At 35.6% G+C, this 17612-nt stretch overlaps 1 protein-coding gene across 10 annotated transcripts in view; it reads left to right on the top strand.

Moving 5' to 3' along the window:
• Positions 1–17612, top strand: part of CLOCK (clock circadian regulator) — a 65916-nt gene that overhangs the window by 25242 nt on the left and 23062 nt on the right. For all 10 annotated transcript variants that reach the window (XR_012042814.1, XM_072863255.1, XM_072863251.1 and 7 more), the window contains 7 exons: positions 4347–4461; positions 7507–7597; positions 9284–9343; positions 9757–9905; positions 14147–14238; positions 15729–15818; positions 17352–17472. Coding sequence is in view for 9 of the 10 variants with exons in the window: in XM_072863255.1 (XP_072719356.1) it covers positions 7551–7597; positions 9284–9343; positions 9757–9905; positions 14147–14238; positions 15729–15818; positions 17352–17472 (559 nt within the window). In the remaining variant the exon portion in view is untranslated. The remainder of the gene's footprint in view (positions 1–4346; positions 4462–7506; positions 7598–9283; positions 9344–9756; positions 9906–14146; positions 14239–15728; positions 15819–17351; positions 17473–17612) is intronic.

Genomic DNA, 17612 nt, shown 5'->3' with positions numbered 1-17612 from the left:
TTAGGTCCATTACCTTTGCAGGGAGTAGACAAGGACACATCTATGTGGCAAACCGTTTCTAAGAACGTAACCTCTTTTCACCTCTGTGGTTGCTACGTTGTCTCCCACTCAGGGTGATCAGTAGGCTCTTCCAACTGCTGCTGTTTGGTTGGACTATGTACAAATAGGTCTGTGAGCAAATAGTATGAACTCTTTCAAGTGTCATTATAACTTGACTAAATCTGTGATATTGCTGACCACTACCACAACAGGCCTCTTACCAGGCAGTTCATCTCTCCTGTAGACTGCTTGGACTTACCCTCTTTCCCAAACATCCCTCAAGGAACAGACTTGAGACTGGATGAGTTATTCTGATAATGGCAACCCACACCACCAGTCATCTGTCCTACTGCCCTTTCTTCATAATATTGCACACAGATGTGTCCTTGTCTACTCCCTGCAAAAGTAATGGACCTAAGCAAGCTGGTCTGCCAGAGCAGGCTATTCATGTCCACTCACAATTTTTCCTATTAAAAGCCCATTTGGGATCAAGTTGTGTGGATGTCTGCACTAGAAGCAGCCCTCTCCTACTCTGTTTTCCTGTGAAGCAGGTGAAGATGTACACCTGCTGTTACAGTGCGTTCATCTACAGAAAATGACACTGCTGGGATGTGTCAGCTCTTCTGCACAAGTACAGACCAAGATTACAGTTGGTTTGTTGACATGGTAGAGAAAAGGTTGCAATATATGACTATTCCCAGCTGCTAGAATAACCTTTTCAGCTGTGGGGTTTGGACAGCATTTCTTGAACATCCTTTCAGCTCTATCTTCCGATATTTTTGTTTTGCTTTATTTTTATTTTGAGGTAGAAAATGAGAGAGATGTATGTCAGTTTTAAAAACATAGTATTTTAACAGATAGCCTTTGATTAGTGAGAAGGGATCAATCAGTCATTGCCCTAATTTGCTTTCTGTTGGTGTGTATACCATTGCAAGCTAAGGAGCAAGTATCTCGAAACCTGCTAGCTTGTTCTGTTAGGCCAAACTATATCTGATTAGCGAGCAGGTTATGATTTACCTGTCTAAACATCTCTTGCTCTCTACAAAAGTTTATGGTTACTAGAGAGGAACTAAACCAAAATAAATTCTTCCCCTTCTCCTCCCCTCTACCCCACCTCCAAAAAAGAAAAAGCTAAAGAGAAAAATGGTTGGGCTGGAGATAAATCTATGGAGCAAAGAGCAAAATGGAAAACATGAGTGATAGTGATGTGCGCTTCTGGGAATGAGATAATGGATCAATCTCTGCATGCCTATTATGGTGGGATGTCCCAGTAGAGTAAAACCCCAGAAGTTCATCATCCAAGTTATCAGAAACAAATGTTTCTTGGCTCCTGGAAAGGAGTATCAAGAAGGTTTATAATTATCCTTGGAATCTGTATAACGACTAGGGCTTTTGGTGCTGTGCTATGTTGGGAGTCAGGTTCTGGCTCAGCTGTTTGCTCACAGTGTGATTTTTCTGCTCCTTGGCTTGCTTACCCTGGTACGTAACTAGTGTTAGAGCTCTGCTGGGGCATCAGGTGCTGTGGAAACGCAAACTGGTGTGTTGTGGTTTTGATTCTTTAAACAAGATCTTCTCTAAAGCTAATCCTCAGTGATTATAATAACTAGTTTGTTCTCCTGGCAAAATAGGATTATGGCACAGAGATCAGGTTGTATTAAAGAAGTTAATCTGTTTCTGTTTGCAGAAACTGTAGTGTTGGAAAACTGTATTGTTTCTTATATTTCTCCTGTGATCTTTCCTGGGTGAAATTATTTGTCTTAATAATACATGTCACCTCGCATTAATTCTGTCTGAGGGCTGTAATCTGTAAAGTCATGAAAATACTACTTACAAAATCAAGACATTTATAGAAGAATGGTTTTTACAATTTAAGGGCAATACTGATTCTTCCTCAAAAATATTTAGCAATGTTGCCATTAAGGTGAAGTGCTGGAGACATAAGGGTTTCAGTCACTGACTACATACAAAATTAAGTACAGGCAACTCATCGACTATTGTCCCATCCATTTTTCAGTCCAGTCCTGACAGAACATCTGTCATGAGAAAGACTGTAGTGTAATTTCATGGTTTGTTCAATCTTTGAATTTGTTTCTAAGATTTAATATTGCCAATGTGCATACCAGTATTGATGATAAAATTAGACTGAAGTTACTGAAATTCTTTCAGTGTAAAACATGGAATGTTTTATCAGATGGTGTGAACTTTCGCTGTTACCTTAGATTGGATTGTGGCTTTTTACCCTATGACTTACTCAGAACCTTGTTTCTTTGGCCAAGCAATAACTTGGCACCCAGTGATAAGTCAGCATAGTGCAGAAGTTGCAGTGTTGCTAGTTCTTGTGATTTTGCTACAGATTGAGCAATGTTGTGTATTAGTAGTTTGTATATCCATGGCAGCAGCAGCTAAGAGTTTTGATTGAGAACCCCAGCTTTCTTAAAGATAGTGAGTTTCTAGCCTTCTTGGTTACAGAAAAGTTTGAAAACATGCACTGAATGTGTACAAAAGACGTAGTATCTAGAGACAAATACACATAATTCATTGTATTTAAAAAAACCTAATGAATTGTGGAGACAGACCCATGACCTTTGAACACTTGTGGCTGACAATGCTGGCGTGTAGGCGTCTTAACCTTTCTGCTGGCTTTCACACACATGCCATTTCTACTGAGTTAGAGATCTATGTGGTTTTGGTTACAAAAGCTTTTCCACTGTGATTAGCTTTCCTTTTGGTCTGGTTTAAGCTTGCTTGTATTCATTTATGACATAAACATATTCCTTTCCTCTTAATCTTAAAATCCCTTTTTGAAATATCCTCAAAAACTTCTTTCTTTTTAAATTCTGTTTTAGACATTATCAAGGATGGTTCGGTGCTTAAGTCCTGTGGTGTTTGTCTTAAGTGTTTAATTATTATTTAAAAAAAAATACACCTCTACGTACTGCAGAGATGAAGTCTGAAACTTTCCTCATTAGAACTCTGTTAGGTGCTGGGTGAGACTTGGCAGAGTTGTTGGACTCCAAGCAGTTTAAAAACACAGGTTTCATGTTGCAGTCTCTGTGACCTAGACTTCCATGGGACTCTTTGCCACTATTAATGTTTGCACTTGTCAAACGGAACAAAACAGAATAGGAGAGGAGGCTGTAAGCACCTAAAAAAGTAGGTCAATGGGCCAGCAGGTTATTTGGCCAGAAAAGAACAAGTGGCTTCACTGAATCATGCTGTAATTGTTTTTCTCCTGTTGGCAGATTGTTCTGCTGTGCTTTAACTTCCTATGTTAATATTTACATCTGTATTTTAACCACTTAAGAGCCTCTGTTAGGTGCAGGGGAAGGAGAAACTTAACTTTTCTAATCAAATAAGAGATAAGAGAATACTGGTGTTTTCCATAAAGTCCATTAATGAATTTAAGAGTAGCATAAGCTTAGTTTTTAGATCCCAGCTTCCCTTTTACAATTTAACAGGCTTTAAAAAAAATTTTTTTGGAAGTGGTACAAGTACATTGTATAGTGAATACATTTTATTTTAAGAACAGTAAGCAAGGCAGATAGAAACGAGTTAAAGATGAGAGAAAAAACTGATTTCATGTAACTTAAAAATGTGGAAAGTAGCATGGTTCAAGGGAAGAAACTGTATAAATGAAATGTAATGGTATAAAGAGACTGGAAGTTGGTGATCACTTATACTGGTGCTGAGTTTTTTTATGGAAAAAGTGCATTTGTGAGGTAAGTTTGGAATACATTCTTGAAAGTGTTTTTGAAGTGGATTTTGAGAGAAGGAGTTAATGGCTGTGTCTGAGAGAGTAGCAATAATGCAGCTGGGCAACTTTGCTAGTTGCCAGCAGCAGCATTCTACACATTCTGGAGTCCTGAGAGTGGCAATTTTGGAGACTTGGAGAGGAGAAGGCATAACTGAAGAAAGCCAGGAGAGGCCCAAGTAAGAGTTTCAGCGGAAGAAGGTGATTAAATAATGGTATAAAGATATACTTTGAAGGTAGCAAGTGGAAGTGAAGATGTAGATGGTGTGGGTGATACTGAATTAAAAAGTAAAAATGATAACAAGATTAAAGATAGGCATAAAGTGATAGATTACAGCAGGATAAAATTGTGTCAGAATATCCTGCTTATCAAAGAGAAGAGCTTTAAAGTAAGGTGAATTTGGATAGTGAAATAATTGGGATATTTTTAATAAGCAGAATATTGCATTTATAAATTATTCTTGATGGAATGATTACTTCTCTTTTATTAAAAAAAAAAAAGTGATCATTTTAAAACTCAATGATTTTAAAACTCTCCTTTTTAATTTTTTTACAGATCAGAATTTAATGCTTTTCTGCAGAAGAGGATACACCTAACTCCACATTGTTCTTCAAAGGAACCAGGTTTCATCCCTGAACCTCACACTTTAACAAGTCTCAAAGTGTAAAAGGTAAAATTGTATTCTTATAATTAGTAAGGTTCCTATGGCTTTCAATTATGAACACTGAAGGGCCAAGTAGCAGTGTTAAGTAGTGTCTTTTGTTCTCCAGAACACGACTGAATTTGAATCTTAGAAATAGACATAGTCCTTGATTTCTGTAGTGTTTCCTTTAAACTTGACTGGTTTCATTGGAATTATCTCTGCAGTCTTACCCATTGGCATGTATAAGCGCTGAGAATGTTCAGCGTCTTGCAAATTTGGATGCAAAGACAGAAAGGTCAGACCTTGAAAAGAGAGAAACAAATGCACTACAGGTGCATTTCCTGTAGTCTTTAAGTTCTTTTAACTGTTTGTCTTGGATACCAAATCTAAGTTGCCAGTTCTGACATAGGATCTGTATACTGGAAGAAGTGAATGATTTTGTTGAATTCTAGAAATTTAGTGCTTTGTTAAAGTGAAAATATCAACTTTTAAATTCTGATTCTGCATAATGAAGATGTTGGTTATGTCACAGGTGAAAGTTTTCTGTATTTAGCTGTACACGTATTTTTCTTTTGGAGGTTAAGGGAACAATATATCATTTGTCCTATAGAATTTCATATTACTCTTGATTGCTATAATGTTAGGTACCAAATTCATTTAAAAATTAACACAGGGATAAAAGTGTAATTAGTGCATACCTGTATTAGTGCATACTATATAAGCTAAATGAAAACAAGTTTCTAATTTGTGTCTTGATTTTAAACTTAATTCCATGCCAGTGACGGTAGTTTGCTTTTACTGCTGAGCAACTGTCATGGTTTAGCCCCAGCCGGGAACTACGCACCACGCAGCCGCTTGCTCGCTCCCCCCCGGTGGGATGGGGGAGAGAATTGGAAGAGCAAAAGTAAGAAAACTCGAGGGTTGAGATAAAAACAGTTTAATAGGTAAAGCAAAAGCTGCGCACGCAAGTTAAGCAAAGCAAGGAATTCATTCACTATTTGCCATGGGCAGGCAGGTGTTCAGCCATCTCCAGGAAAGCAGGGCTCCATCACACGTAATGGTTACTTGGGAAGACAAACGCCATCACTCCAAATGTCCCCCCCTTCCTTCTTCTTCCCCAGCTTTATATACTGAGCATGGCGTCATGTGGTATGGAATAGCCCTTTGGTCAATTTGGATCAACTATCCTGGCTGTGCCCCCTCCCAGCTTCTTGTGCACCTGGCAGAGCATGGGAAGCTGAAAAGTCCTTGGCTAGTGCAGCAACAACTAAAACATCTCTGTATTATCAACACTGTTTTCAGCACAAATCCAAAACATAGCCCCATACCAGGCACTATAAAGAAAATTAACTCTATCTCAGCTGAAACCAGGACAGCAACCTGTCTGTAGTTGCGTGCTTTTGACAAAAATTCAAAGAAACACTTCTTCATAATTTACTTTCCTCATGCCATTTCTGTCTGGTTTTCAAATAGTGCAACTCCATTACTTTATAAAACTTAGCCAACTAATTTGGGGAATTTAATTTGTCAGTATGGCCAGTGCAATTGTTATTTTGAAGAATTGGAGTGAAGGAATGGTTTGCTTCCAGTCTGTCTTCAGAGCACTAGATTTTGGAGAATAAAGGCAAGATGAAGTTGGGCCGTATTAATTGAAGAAGTGGGTAAGAGGGCTCATGGGGCATTTGGGCAAACCACATGCACACCTTGTGGTGCACCTTGAAAGAGATTGTGCTGCAGCACAGCTCTCCCATTTACTTTCCTGCTGCACTCAGGTTATGAAACTTTGTGGGCAAAAGTACTAGCCTTGTGAAGCAAACCTGCGTAGTATGTGGCTGTTGTAGACTCTGAGACAGTTTGGTTGAAGCATAAGCTTTCTTCCTCAGTTTCCCCTTATATGAAAAAAATGGAATAAGATTTTCCTGGAACATTTTGCAGACTGTCTGGATCATGGATTTGCTGCCATATTTCTTGTGGTATTAACACTGCAAGTTCCACTGGATTTGGCACTCTCAGAAACAAACAGATCTTTCCTTCTCAGAAACTGTGAGTCACTCAAGTGACTAAAACCAACTCCTTTGAAATAAATGCAATGCCTTTTCACTCTTAAGTTTGTAACATAGTAAAAATTCCCAAAGATCTGCAAGTTTGGCTCATATAAAACTTCTCGCTGCATGCAGTTGTTCCTTAATCACTGACAATGTTACAATCTTGCTGTTCCATTTGAGCAGCCTCTGACAACTGACTTTGCTATATCAAAGGAAAAGGTTTAATTGTATTGGTTTATGTTTGACTTTCAGCCTTTCCGTAACCTGTGTCATTTTGTAATTTTTGGGTACCTACACGTAGGTAGTTGTTGAATTAAACACTTATTTTAATTTTATATTCCTTCTCTCACTATTAATATTTCATTCACATTCTTTATTCAAAATCATGTGTACAGCTGGAAAACCAAAGATTTCCTGCTGAAACTTTGTAATGAATAAGGGGCTGCTTTAAGAAATGGCCAGGTTAACTAACTTTCTCACAGTATGAAGATCACATTCTAATAGATATCTTATTGTTATCATTTCACATGTCTATTATAACAATGTGCTTAAGAAAAAAAATATAGTAAGAAATAAATTATAGCTGTAAAATACTATATCCCAAATGCTTTCTGTTTGCACAATTTCTAAATGGAGTGTATTACTACTGAGGAATGTATTTTACATCTGTTCAAACCTTCAAAATTATGTGAGTCTTTTAGGTAAAAGTTAAAATAAAAATGAAAAGCTATATCTGAATTCAGAGTCAGAAAAAGGTTTGTATTGGTTTAGTCCAGACTTATTTATGGTGGCATTTAATAAAACGATGTTCTCTTGAACTCTCTGTCATGTAAAATGAGATATTAGAGTCCAGGTTATGATGGTAATAGAGACTGTATTAGAGAAGGTAGGAGGGCAGAGCAGAAGGTTGGAAGAGAAGGGAAGATTAAGAGCAGTTTATAGAGCAAATGAAAACTTCAGTATGCTGTAATGAAGAACATGTTTGCTCCTCCAGAGTCACATTTTGCTATTTTTTCTTCTCTTATAGGCAAACGTACAAATGTCTACCACAAGACTAAAGTGTGATATGTTATGTTTTTTACCATAAGCACCCATAAAATGAGCTCCATTGCAGACAGGTATGTTAATAGATACTGAGAGTTTTGGGGGAATTACTGTTCAATGCTTTCTTTAATAATATTTTTCTTATGGTTAATATATAGAGAATATTAATTTATGCAAAAAATAAGAGGAGTGAGGTTTTGGCTATTTTTGACAAAGTTATTTTGGTAGTTGTTAGGTGTGTTGTTTTGTAGTCATTGGAAACAGTGATTTTTATTGTTTGAGATGAATCTTAAAATGTATTGCTTGTTTTCAGCCGTGGAACAGCATCTGTGCAAGTTGAGCTGATTTTTAATGTTGACTTGAATTTTTTCTTTTTAGTACGTCAATATTTGATTAAGGAAAACAAATACACTTAAATGATTAGTGATGCTGCAGATGATACTAAAGTGACCTGCTAACCTATTTCAAGGGAAAAGTAATAGCTGAGACGTGTTTTCTACTTGATTCCTTGAGCTGGACTTTCTTAGCAGCTTAGGTGAACATCTGTCCTTAATATTCTGTGTATTACCATTTTTGAGACTTCAGGAAATTACACATGAAATTTACGGGAAGTTAAACCCGATTGAAATAAATAACAATAAAGCAAAGGGTAAAACTTTTAAAATGCTTGTCTGACTTGCCAATTCTTTTAGTGAAGTTTTGTGTTACTTCACTGAAACTTCAGCCTTTTGAATATATGAATTAGTTTTAAAAGCTTTATGTTTATGTAGTAGCATGCAAAATAATTACTTCCTAACATCACTGCTTATCGTAATGTACAATTGCTTGATGATTTATCAGTTATAAATCAGAGAGATGAGGTAAGCTTTTTAGAAAGATGGTTACTTGCCTTCAGGGAAGAAAACATTACGATAAAAAAATTAAGGGTGGACACACAGAGGTCAGTGTGGACAGCACTAAATAGACTGAAAGCAGACAGAAAAAGTTAGAGAACTAAAATGTGAAAGTCCATTATACAGCAGTTTTGGAAAACAGAAGAACAGTTTTGACTTGATTTTTAAAACAAAAGGAAATGAAACAAAGGTGTTGTATGAAGTATACTGAGGCATCTTCAAAGGAAAACATATTCTCATTTTGATATTTTAATATGTCTTTAGCAGTACATGGACAGTTGTCATGCTGAGGAAAAGTTATGTGATACTTGGTGAGGAAGCAAATATAATGAATAATTACTGTTACTGTTTAATGTTGATATTGTATATTTATAAAATTACATACATTGATGAAATATAGCATATTCTTCAGCCTTAATAATACTTCAGTATTTAAGAAAAATGTACTTTCTTACTATAAATATTTTCAATAATTGGAATAGAAGTTGCCAATAAGTAAAAATAAATTATATATGTCCTCTCTCATGTTTTCAAAAGGGTAAGGTAATGGAAATAATCAAGAAGATAGAAAAATAAAATTAAGTAGTGTTCAATTAAGTGCATAGAGTTGTAAGTTCTCATTAGAAATAGTCTGAAAATCCTTTGAGTTGTGTCAGAAATATAAGGTTTTTTGCTTTCTCTTTAGTAAATGTCCTGCAAGGAGAACTTATAGCAGACTTGGCTTCAGGTTATTGATGATGGTCCTTGCGAGACATCACAGTAAAACAATGCTTCAGTTCCTCGCCCCCCCCGCCACCTTCACTGTGATTGGACTCCACAAGACAGAAATTTTACACTCCAATGTTTATTTCTCTTTGTTTCTTTCAGAAATGATGGAAGCATTTTTGATGGGCTGGTGGAAGAAGATGACAAAGATAAAGCAAAGAGGTAAGTTTTTAAATTATTTAAAGCTAAGAAATGTCCTATACTTGTACACTTGAACTTACCAGGGTGATTTCTAAACAATAAAAATGTGATTCTTTTATAAATAACCATATCACTCAACAGCATTTCTTTTACTTTTATTCTTCAGATATGTTGTGTATTCATAACTGTGGTTCAATGATTTGTATTTTTGTAAAAGTGTGCTTTATTCCAAAGGCTTAGCTGCACCCCTCTGTGAAAAGGAGGAAGCCACTCTTCAAAAATGGTGTCTGAGATATGGAGTAGTTGTTTTTGTGATGATTCTCACAGCAGAAATTCTTAAGGGGCTGTTTGCATCAGGAACCTGACAGTAGTATGCAGCTTATTATAAGAAAGTTTCATAGCTGTTATAAAATATTTTCTGTTTTCTTTTTCAGAGTGTCTAGAAACAAGTCTGAAAAGAAACGTCGAGATCAGTTTAATGTACTTATCAAAGAGCTGGGTTCCATGCTTCCAGGTAATGCTCGGAAGATGGATAAATCCACTGTACTGCAGAAGAGCATTGACTTTTTACGGAAGCACAAAGGTAATTATTTGTAACAATTAAAAATATTTGTAAATTCTTCATTTTTTTAAATGATATTCACTTAGTACATAAAACATTAACAAATTTGCAGCTCCTTTAAGGAAGTTGTCAAAAAAATGTGAAGAGCTCCTGAAGAAAGATATTCTTAAGACATAATTTAGGTAGCAGGATATAACTATGTTTTTGCTAATATTTTGCAAAAGACAGTACTAATTTTTTTTTGCCCCATAGTTGTCAAAGAAGTCTGTTTCGTAAAGACAAGCATTTATTTTTTAAATAACCTTGAAGTTTTTTGTTCTGGACAGATGGAGACCTTTAGAATACCGTTGCTTCATAAGGTGCAAGTTGTCAAAGTTTTGCTTCACAGGAAAACTGCAGATCCATTTCAGTGGAAGTACTTGCTGGAAGTACTTATTTTGATATTTAGATAAGACTGGTTTGAACAGTTGGTTTGTCTCTCCAAGGTCCACATAAAGCAAGATAAATCACTGAAAAAGCTAGTGCAAGGGAACTTAATGCTCCCTCTCTTCATGTCAGGTATCTACACAACTGGCTACTTAACAAAAATGATAAGGCAATAGGGCATTGTGGTCTCCAGCAAGTGCTATTGGGTAGGTTGTTTGATGAGAGAGGGTGGCCTGCAGTGGGCATACAGGCAGGAGCATGGGCATTTTCTTTTTTCCTTTTAGCTGGAAAAAAAACCCCAGAAAATCTGTAAATACTTTTAGCTGAACTTTCTAACGTTCAAGACATATCTGCTGATGTGTAAGCCAATAACTTTGTGTTTGTTGTTTTGTAAACAGTCATATGAAATGTCAAAACGATGAATGTCTTTGAACATCCTTGCTATGTTTTGTTTCTGTGGTTGTTTGCATCAGCTGATGGTGGGATATACCCTGATATGTTGTACTGAAGTTCATTACAGATCGCTGTTTCTGTCACGAAAAAATTCTTCCACCAAGCATACACTTATTTATGGCTGTTTGATATTTATGTATATAAAAAAATCCCTGTTCCTGCTCCTACACTTGTTCTTAATATGGCACCTTGTGGTTCACACTGCCAAAAACAAGATTAAAAATTCAAGAAAATGAACTCTTTTGCTAGTTAACCCATTTCCCTGTGTAATTTCTGGGCATGCATACTAACAAGAAAGCAGTAGGGACAAAAGAAGCAGCTGTAAGTTTATAAAATAAAATAAGTAAAGCTATTAAGTGCATAGATAGGTATGTATTTATCAACAGTATGTGTGTCAATTTAAGGTATGTTAAGGTATGATAAGTATTTCTTCATGCCCTAGCATGTCTCTTGCATTAGTGTTATGGTTCAAGTAGCACCAGATGTGTACTGAATAGTGCCATTAAAAGGGTAAACATAACAATTAAAATGGAAAGGGAGGGGGGAATAATTTGTGTGAGAATTCATAGTTTTGGGATTTTTTTGCCAATTAAATATTGATCACACTGTTTTAATTCTCTGAGACATGTTTGTCTCGTAACAAAAAGAAAAGCAGTATGAAGGCTCCCTTTCTGTAAAAGTCAGTTTTGTAGGTTCTAAGGCCTTTGTGAAAATTGGTTCTGTTTCAAAATCACTTTATCTTGTATTGATGATTCCTATAATAAAATATAGAGTGTAGAATGAACCCGTGTGTCAGCCAGCCAGCAGCACCAGTCATACTTTTTTCTTCAAAGTGCTTTCTAAGATTATTTTTTAAAACTGTTATTATTATTTTTTTATTTTTTTAGCATAAAGGGAAAAAAGCAGCTCTGGAGATGGGTGCCTTTTAGGGCATGATGCTTTTGTCCTTTACTTGGTGGGACAGAGTGCAGCTTTGTGTGACTGCACATATCATATTAAGGTCTCTAAAGCTCTGGCTGCCAGTGCTTACTAGCATTGCTCTGCACTGGTTTACATTAAAATGGTTTGGACAAAATGTTGGCAAAGGTCAGAAGCATATTTTGCCTCCTGAGGTGCTTGGATCTGTTACAATAAAGCAGAGTGACCCTAGCAATAAATGAATTGTTCAGCACTGATTAGCTGCTTTATTGTTGAAACTCCTACTGTGTTCAGCCACCAGGTTTTGATTAACTGCGTTGCTTCTGGTTCTTTCTGGACTATTTCCACATTGGCCAGGCTTGGTACTCTGGTGGCAGCTCCAGATGAACTGAGCTGGTTATTGGCCAGTGTGAATTCTGTTTCTCATTGGGAAAAACCAGCAGGCTAAACACACTGAAATTATATTACTGGGAGCTTTTCCTTGGCTAATACTGCCTATCATCCATCTTCTTTTGAACTTGTGAACAAGAAATTTTTGAAAATTATGAAATACTGAAGAATTTTGCTGCTTATAATTACAACTAGTAGACTGATATTCATACAACCCACAGATAAATGCTACAGATCTTGGCCCAGCTGTCAATTTCTTTTGAGGATGCTCAGTGCAGTTTTAGAGTTGCTTCAGATCTAGGATTTGAATACTGGAGTTTAATGTGCAAGTGGTTATGCTCCTCTGTCTACTATCTAGCTCAGGAACGTGACCTCAGTGCCATTTATCATTGAATGCAACCTTTTGCCAGAATTTGTAGGCATTTCTCTGAAATTACCAAGTGAAACAAGTTCCTTCCATGTTACTTCGGCTCTGTTTTCCAATACCATACTTGTTCTAATACAGGAAATGTAAAAGAACACCTGTATTTGTGGTAAGATAATTCAGAATGGTTCATTAAAGGCATGAACTTCAGCTTTTATTTAGTATAAATCCTTTCTACTGCAGAAGCTAGAGAGAGTTTTTTTATTTTTTTAAATTCTGAAGTAGGATGGTTATATGGACCAGAATGAGCCAATGAATCAGACTTTTCCAGTTCTAAAGTGGAGATTATCTGTGTCCTGTGGACTGAATGCATTAAGTTCCTTGAATTTTGCCTCTACTTTGGTGGCAGAGGTTTTCATTTCTGTGTCCTGTGACTTGCCCCTCAGCGTTCCATGTATTTGTTCTGACTGAAAAGTTACATTTGAGGTTATACTTAGGTTATCCTTATTCTCCAGCCCACTCTTACTGCTTTGTGATACCATTTCAAAACAGATAGCAAAAGCCTCATCAATGTATGTCTTTTGTGAGGCCTGATTGTTGGAAATTCTGGTCCGTCTTACTTGTTGATTTTTTTTTTCCCCCCTCTCCTCGCAGCTCTCCACTTCTTGCCAGTTTCTTGCATGACATTGCTGTTGTTTACTGTTATTTAGTTAAGTCTAAAGCTCTTTCGTAAAGTTTTCCCCCTTCAGTCTGGGAACCAAAATTATGAACTGTTCCATCCCTTTGCATATTTAACTCCCTTTGTACAGGCTTGTCCTTTAGAAATCAAAAGCATTAAAGACATGGTTTGGTTCTTTCGATTCATCTAAATACTTGATATACAATTACTTGTTCAAGGTTGTTCTTACAACCAGTACTTCTGTAATGCCCTTGTTACTTATCAAAACTGAAGTACTACGCACTCTTGCTTCTTGTTGTTTCAGTTATCACTTGATAAGGAGGCATCAGCTTTCAGAACCTGGGATCTGGTTTTGCTTAGCAGCTGTTGTTTCTCTCACCTATGTATGGGAAGTTAATCTATATATTTCTCTTAAGTTCTACAGGAATCTCTGTTCAAATTTCATCTCTGTGTACGGATGAGACTAATTCTGCAGTGGAGTCTGTCATACAGCTCTTAACAGTCTTTGTTGAAAACTTACTTTTTTTTTAATGTAACGTTATTTCTTTACAGAAAAAAGTGGGAAGAAGAGAAAGGACAGTGACAATTTTTAATGCAAAGGTTAGAATGACCAGGATTGGCCAAGATACTTGAGGATTAGGCATTTTAATGACCTAAACTGATCAGGAATTTTGGCTTTCTAAATCTTTGAAAACAACACTCTCAATAAAACATTTTATTATAGTCTCAGAGGAAAGAGTATTTTTCCATTATCAAAATCCATTACTTACTGTCATTAACTTCAGCATTACCTTGAAGTCTGGCAGGACTGTAGCACAAACTGGTAGAAGGAAAGAGAAGACAAATCTAATTGTGACATAGGGAAGAAGGCATTTATTTTCTTTTTAAGCAACAACATTTATATGTAATGAATGAACAACAGAGGAGACTAGAGAACCTTCTGCTATTTCCTACTGTGTATATGTAGCTCAGTGGGAAAATAGTGGCTTTTGGAAGTGTGAATCCTTATATTGTGTATATGTTTGATTGTAGAAATTACTGCACAATCAGATGCCAGTGAGATTCGACAGGACTGGAAACCGACATTCCTTAGTAATGAAGAGTTCACACAGTTAATGTTAGAGGTATATTATTTCTGTTTTTCTGGGAGTGGAATATTTCCTCACAGGGAGTCATTCCATGATGAAATTTTTCAGTTTGATGACATAACTTTTTATTTTTGTATTTTAATTTTAACTGTACATTTTCATGAAGATAGTCAAAATTCCTATTTGTGCAATGTAATGCAAAACAGTTTTTCTTTCAACTGCATTTTCAATTACATAAGATATTATAACAGAGCAAGTCCACAAATGAACATATTTACTGTCAAAGTAAAGTGGATATTTTAAATTATCAACATAAGGAAGGTACTAGTTAAATAAAGAATTGTTATGCATAAATTAAAATATTAATTATAAAAAAGGTTCAACACATCCATGTAACTTGTGAGCAATAAAGTGTTTAAGTTCTTTGCTTGTTACACTTTCCAAAAACAGTGTGTGAGCATTAGTTTGCTAAAGAAGATTACATGAATAGTTGGATTACTACTAGATACAAACTTTCAGTATAAGCTATAATTTTCTTGGAAATGAGCATAAGTCATTTGTATCTTGTTAGTGAAATAATTTCTAATAATAGGTAAATGAAAAATATTAAAGTAAATGAACAAGCACTGTTTATTTTCATTCGATAGTTAAACCTTTTCTTTGAGGCACAGATTTAAAAAGTAAAAAGTTCTAATTTTCTGTACTTAAAAAATGTTAAAAAAATCCTCTGTGGTGAATTTGCATAATTTTTCCAACAAGTTAGTGAAGTAGTTGCTTCACTGTTCTGTTTTTCAAGTTTTTTTATAGCTGTTTTTGGTGTTTCTCAAGTCCTCTGACAAAATACGTGTCTGCAACTAGTGACTGTAAAGCTAGAAAAATATGATAGAAGAATTTTTTTCAAAGATGTGAGCTTTAAAATGTCCTATTTAGAAATACAGTTCTGTCATGCTTTTATGTTTGGTAGAGTTCAACTAAAAGATAGTTGTGTTATGTTCAGTGGAAATAAGTTTGAGTTAAGTAGAAGGTAAAGCAGTCAGAACTGTATCCCACAGTTTTCAAGTCTCAATAAAATCTTGCTACAAGTTTCTTTTATTGAGATGGGGAATATTGAGATTTTAAATACCAAAATTCATCGATTTCACCACCTCTTTTACTTGTTCTTCCCTTAGTTTTTCCACTTCTTCTTACTTTTGTGTCTACCTCATTTTTCTGAGTTTTCTGATGTTTAAAATGATGATGGAATTAAAAATAACAGGCAGGCAGAGTGAGAGATGGGGGAAACAGTAGCTAGCTGTATATGGACTTCCTTCTGAAATGACAGATTATTTAAGAACAGAACAGTATGGGAATTGTAATGCTCGCAGTGTAAAAGCAAGACTAAAAAGTTTTAGTAGTGAAAGCCATTCTCATTTCTGTAATAAACTAAACTAAAATTGGTCTAAATTATTTTCCATGTTGAATATAACTTAACATTTTTAATACGCTCTGTTTCTTTTTATTTAACTGCCCATTATGTTTAATTTCAGGCTCTTGATGGTTTTTTTTTAGCAATTATGACAGATGGAAATATAATATATGTGTCTGAAAGTATAACGCCCTTACTTGAACATTTGCCAGTAAGTACAAATTGCTTTCAGTAACATATCAGTTTGTCTATGGATGGTGTTCTGCTATGAGTACTAATTAATCGTTAGCCTTTTTGGCATTATAGAACAGATGTATGCTTCGTTCTAATGCTTTCGCTTTTTCTTCAGCACAACTCCTTCCTATTGGTCTGTCTATTATATGAAACATTTCCTTTGGAAATACAGAATGCAGTCAGCGCTCTGTTAGGCAGGATTATGAAGTGCCAGGCTAGCATCAGTTTCTCTTCAACATGATTAAAATAACACAGTTGACTGCAGGAGACCCTTCAGAGTTCACACCTTTCACAGCCTCTACACGAGTCAGAAGAGTATTGCTAAAGAGCTATATCCTTGGAATTTTTTTAAACTACTTTTTTTACTCCTTTCTTGCCAAATAACTCTTATAAGAAATAAGAGTTGGTTATAAGATATATTTCTTATATTTCTTATAAGAAATAAGAAATTGCTGCTGGTTCTGCTTTTTAAGCTAGGTATATACTTTGGGTTTTACCACATTCACTCATCTTTAATCTTGGTGGCATTGCTCACTGGTAAATTTAACATACTAGTTTTTAAAGTTACCTTTAAATAATGTTATTTTGAAGTGAGGCAAATTAGTACTCTAAAATGCAAACAACTGACGAGTGAAAAAGTGAGTTCTTTTCTAGAAGAGAAGGACAAGTTACTGTTAAAGGCTAGTTGTCTTACTGTGATAAGAGTATTTTGTAAAACTTGGAGTGGCATATTTAAAAAATGATTCTGCAAAACACACATTCCCCTAAGGTATGCATTATATCTGGCTGAGAATTTTGAAAATTGTACAGGTAATAGTTTTTGGGTTTTTTTTTTTAAGTAAAATTCTACTTTAAAAAAAAAAAATCACCAAGTTCTCAGAGGCACATTTGTTCTTTGCTTTTCGGTGCGATTTATATATTCTAAACATACATTTCTGTGATCCCTCTTTTCTGAATACTTAATCAAATGCATTTATGCATATAATCAGTTGTTCAGTTTTATTGCATTCATCTCTGTTGTTCCCAGTTTTGTGTACATAGTTTCAGAAATGATTATAAAATGTATTCATAAAATCAATTGCAATTGGATATAATTATTGGCAACATAATAACCTATATGATGTGGGGAGGGGCTGTCTTTTGTTCCAAGATATCATTTCAATGTATTGGATGCCACCGAGAGGTTACAGTGCCCTAGAACAATTGAAGTGCTCCTTTACTTGGAATTGTTGCATCCCAGGGAGGTTAATACAAGCTCTGTTGTACTTTAACGTGTAGTATATCTGCTGCATTCATGATGTTTTTTGTTAAATGGTTCGCAGTGTCAAAATTAATATAGATCAAAGTGAGATTTTTTTCTGGCAAAATATTCATGTGTATTCCAGCAGGTGGCTTTGTTGAGTCAGTAATGTTCTTTTGAACTGTGGAATTGTTTTGCATTAAAATAGTAGGCTTTGTGACATTGTACATCTTGTATTAGTTTAATGCTTATTCAATCTTTTTCTTTCAGTCTGATCTTGTGGATCAGAGTGTATTTAATTTTATCCCAGAGGGGGAACATTCAGAAATTTATAAAATATTGTCTTCTCATCTGCTGGAAAGTGATTCATTGACACCAGAATACTTAAAATGTAAGTAGTTATTGAGGGTTAACCCTGGTAGGCAGCTCAGCCCCATACAGCCGCTCACTCACTCTGCCCAGTGGGATGGGGAAAGAATCAGAAGGGTAAAAGTGAGAAAACTCATGGGTTGAGTTAAAGACCGTTTAGTA

This window comes from Ciconia boyciana, chromosome 5, assembly GCF_034638445.1.
Source record: "Ciconia boyciana chromosome 5, ASM3463844v1, whole genome shotgun sequence".
Taxonomy (NCBI): Eukaryota; Metazoa; Chordata; class Aves; order Ciconiiformes; family Ciconiidae; genus Ciconia; species Ciconia boyciana.
This window is presented reverse-complemented; position numbering and strand designations above follow the sequence as displayed.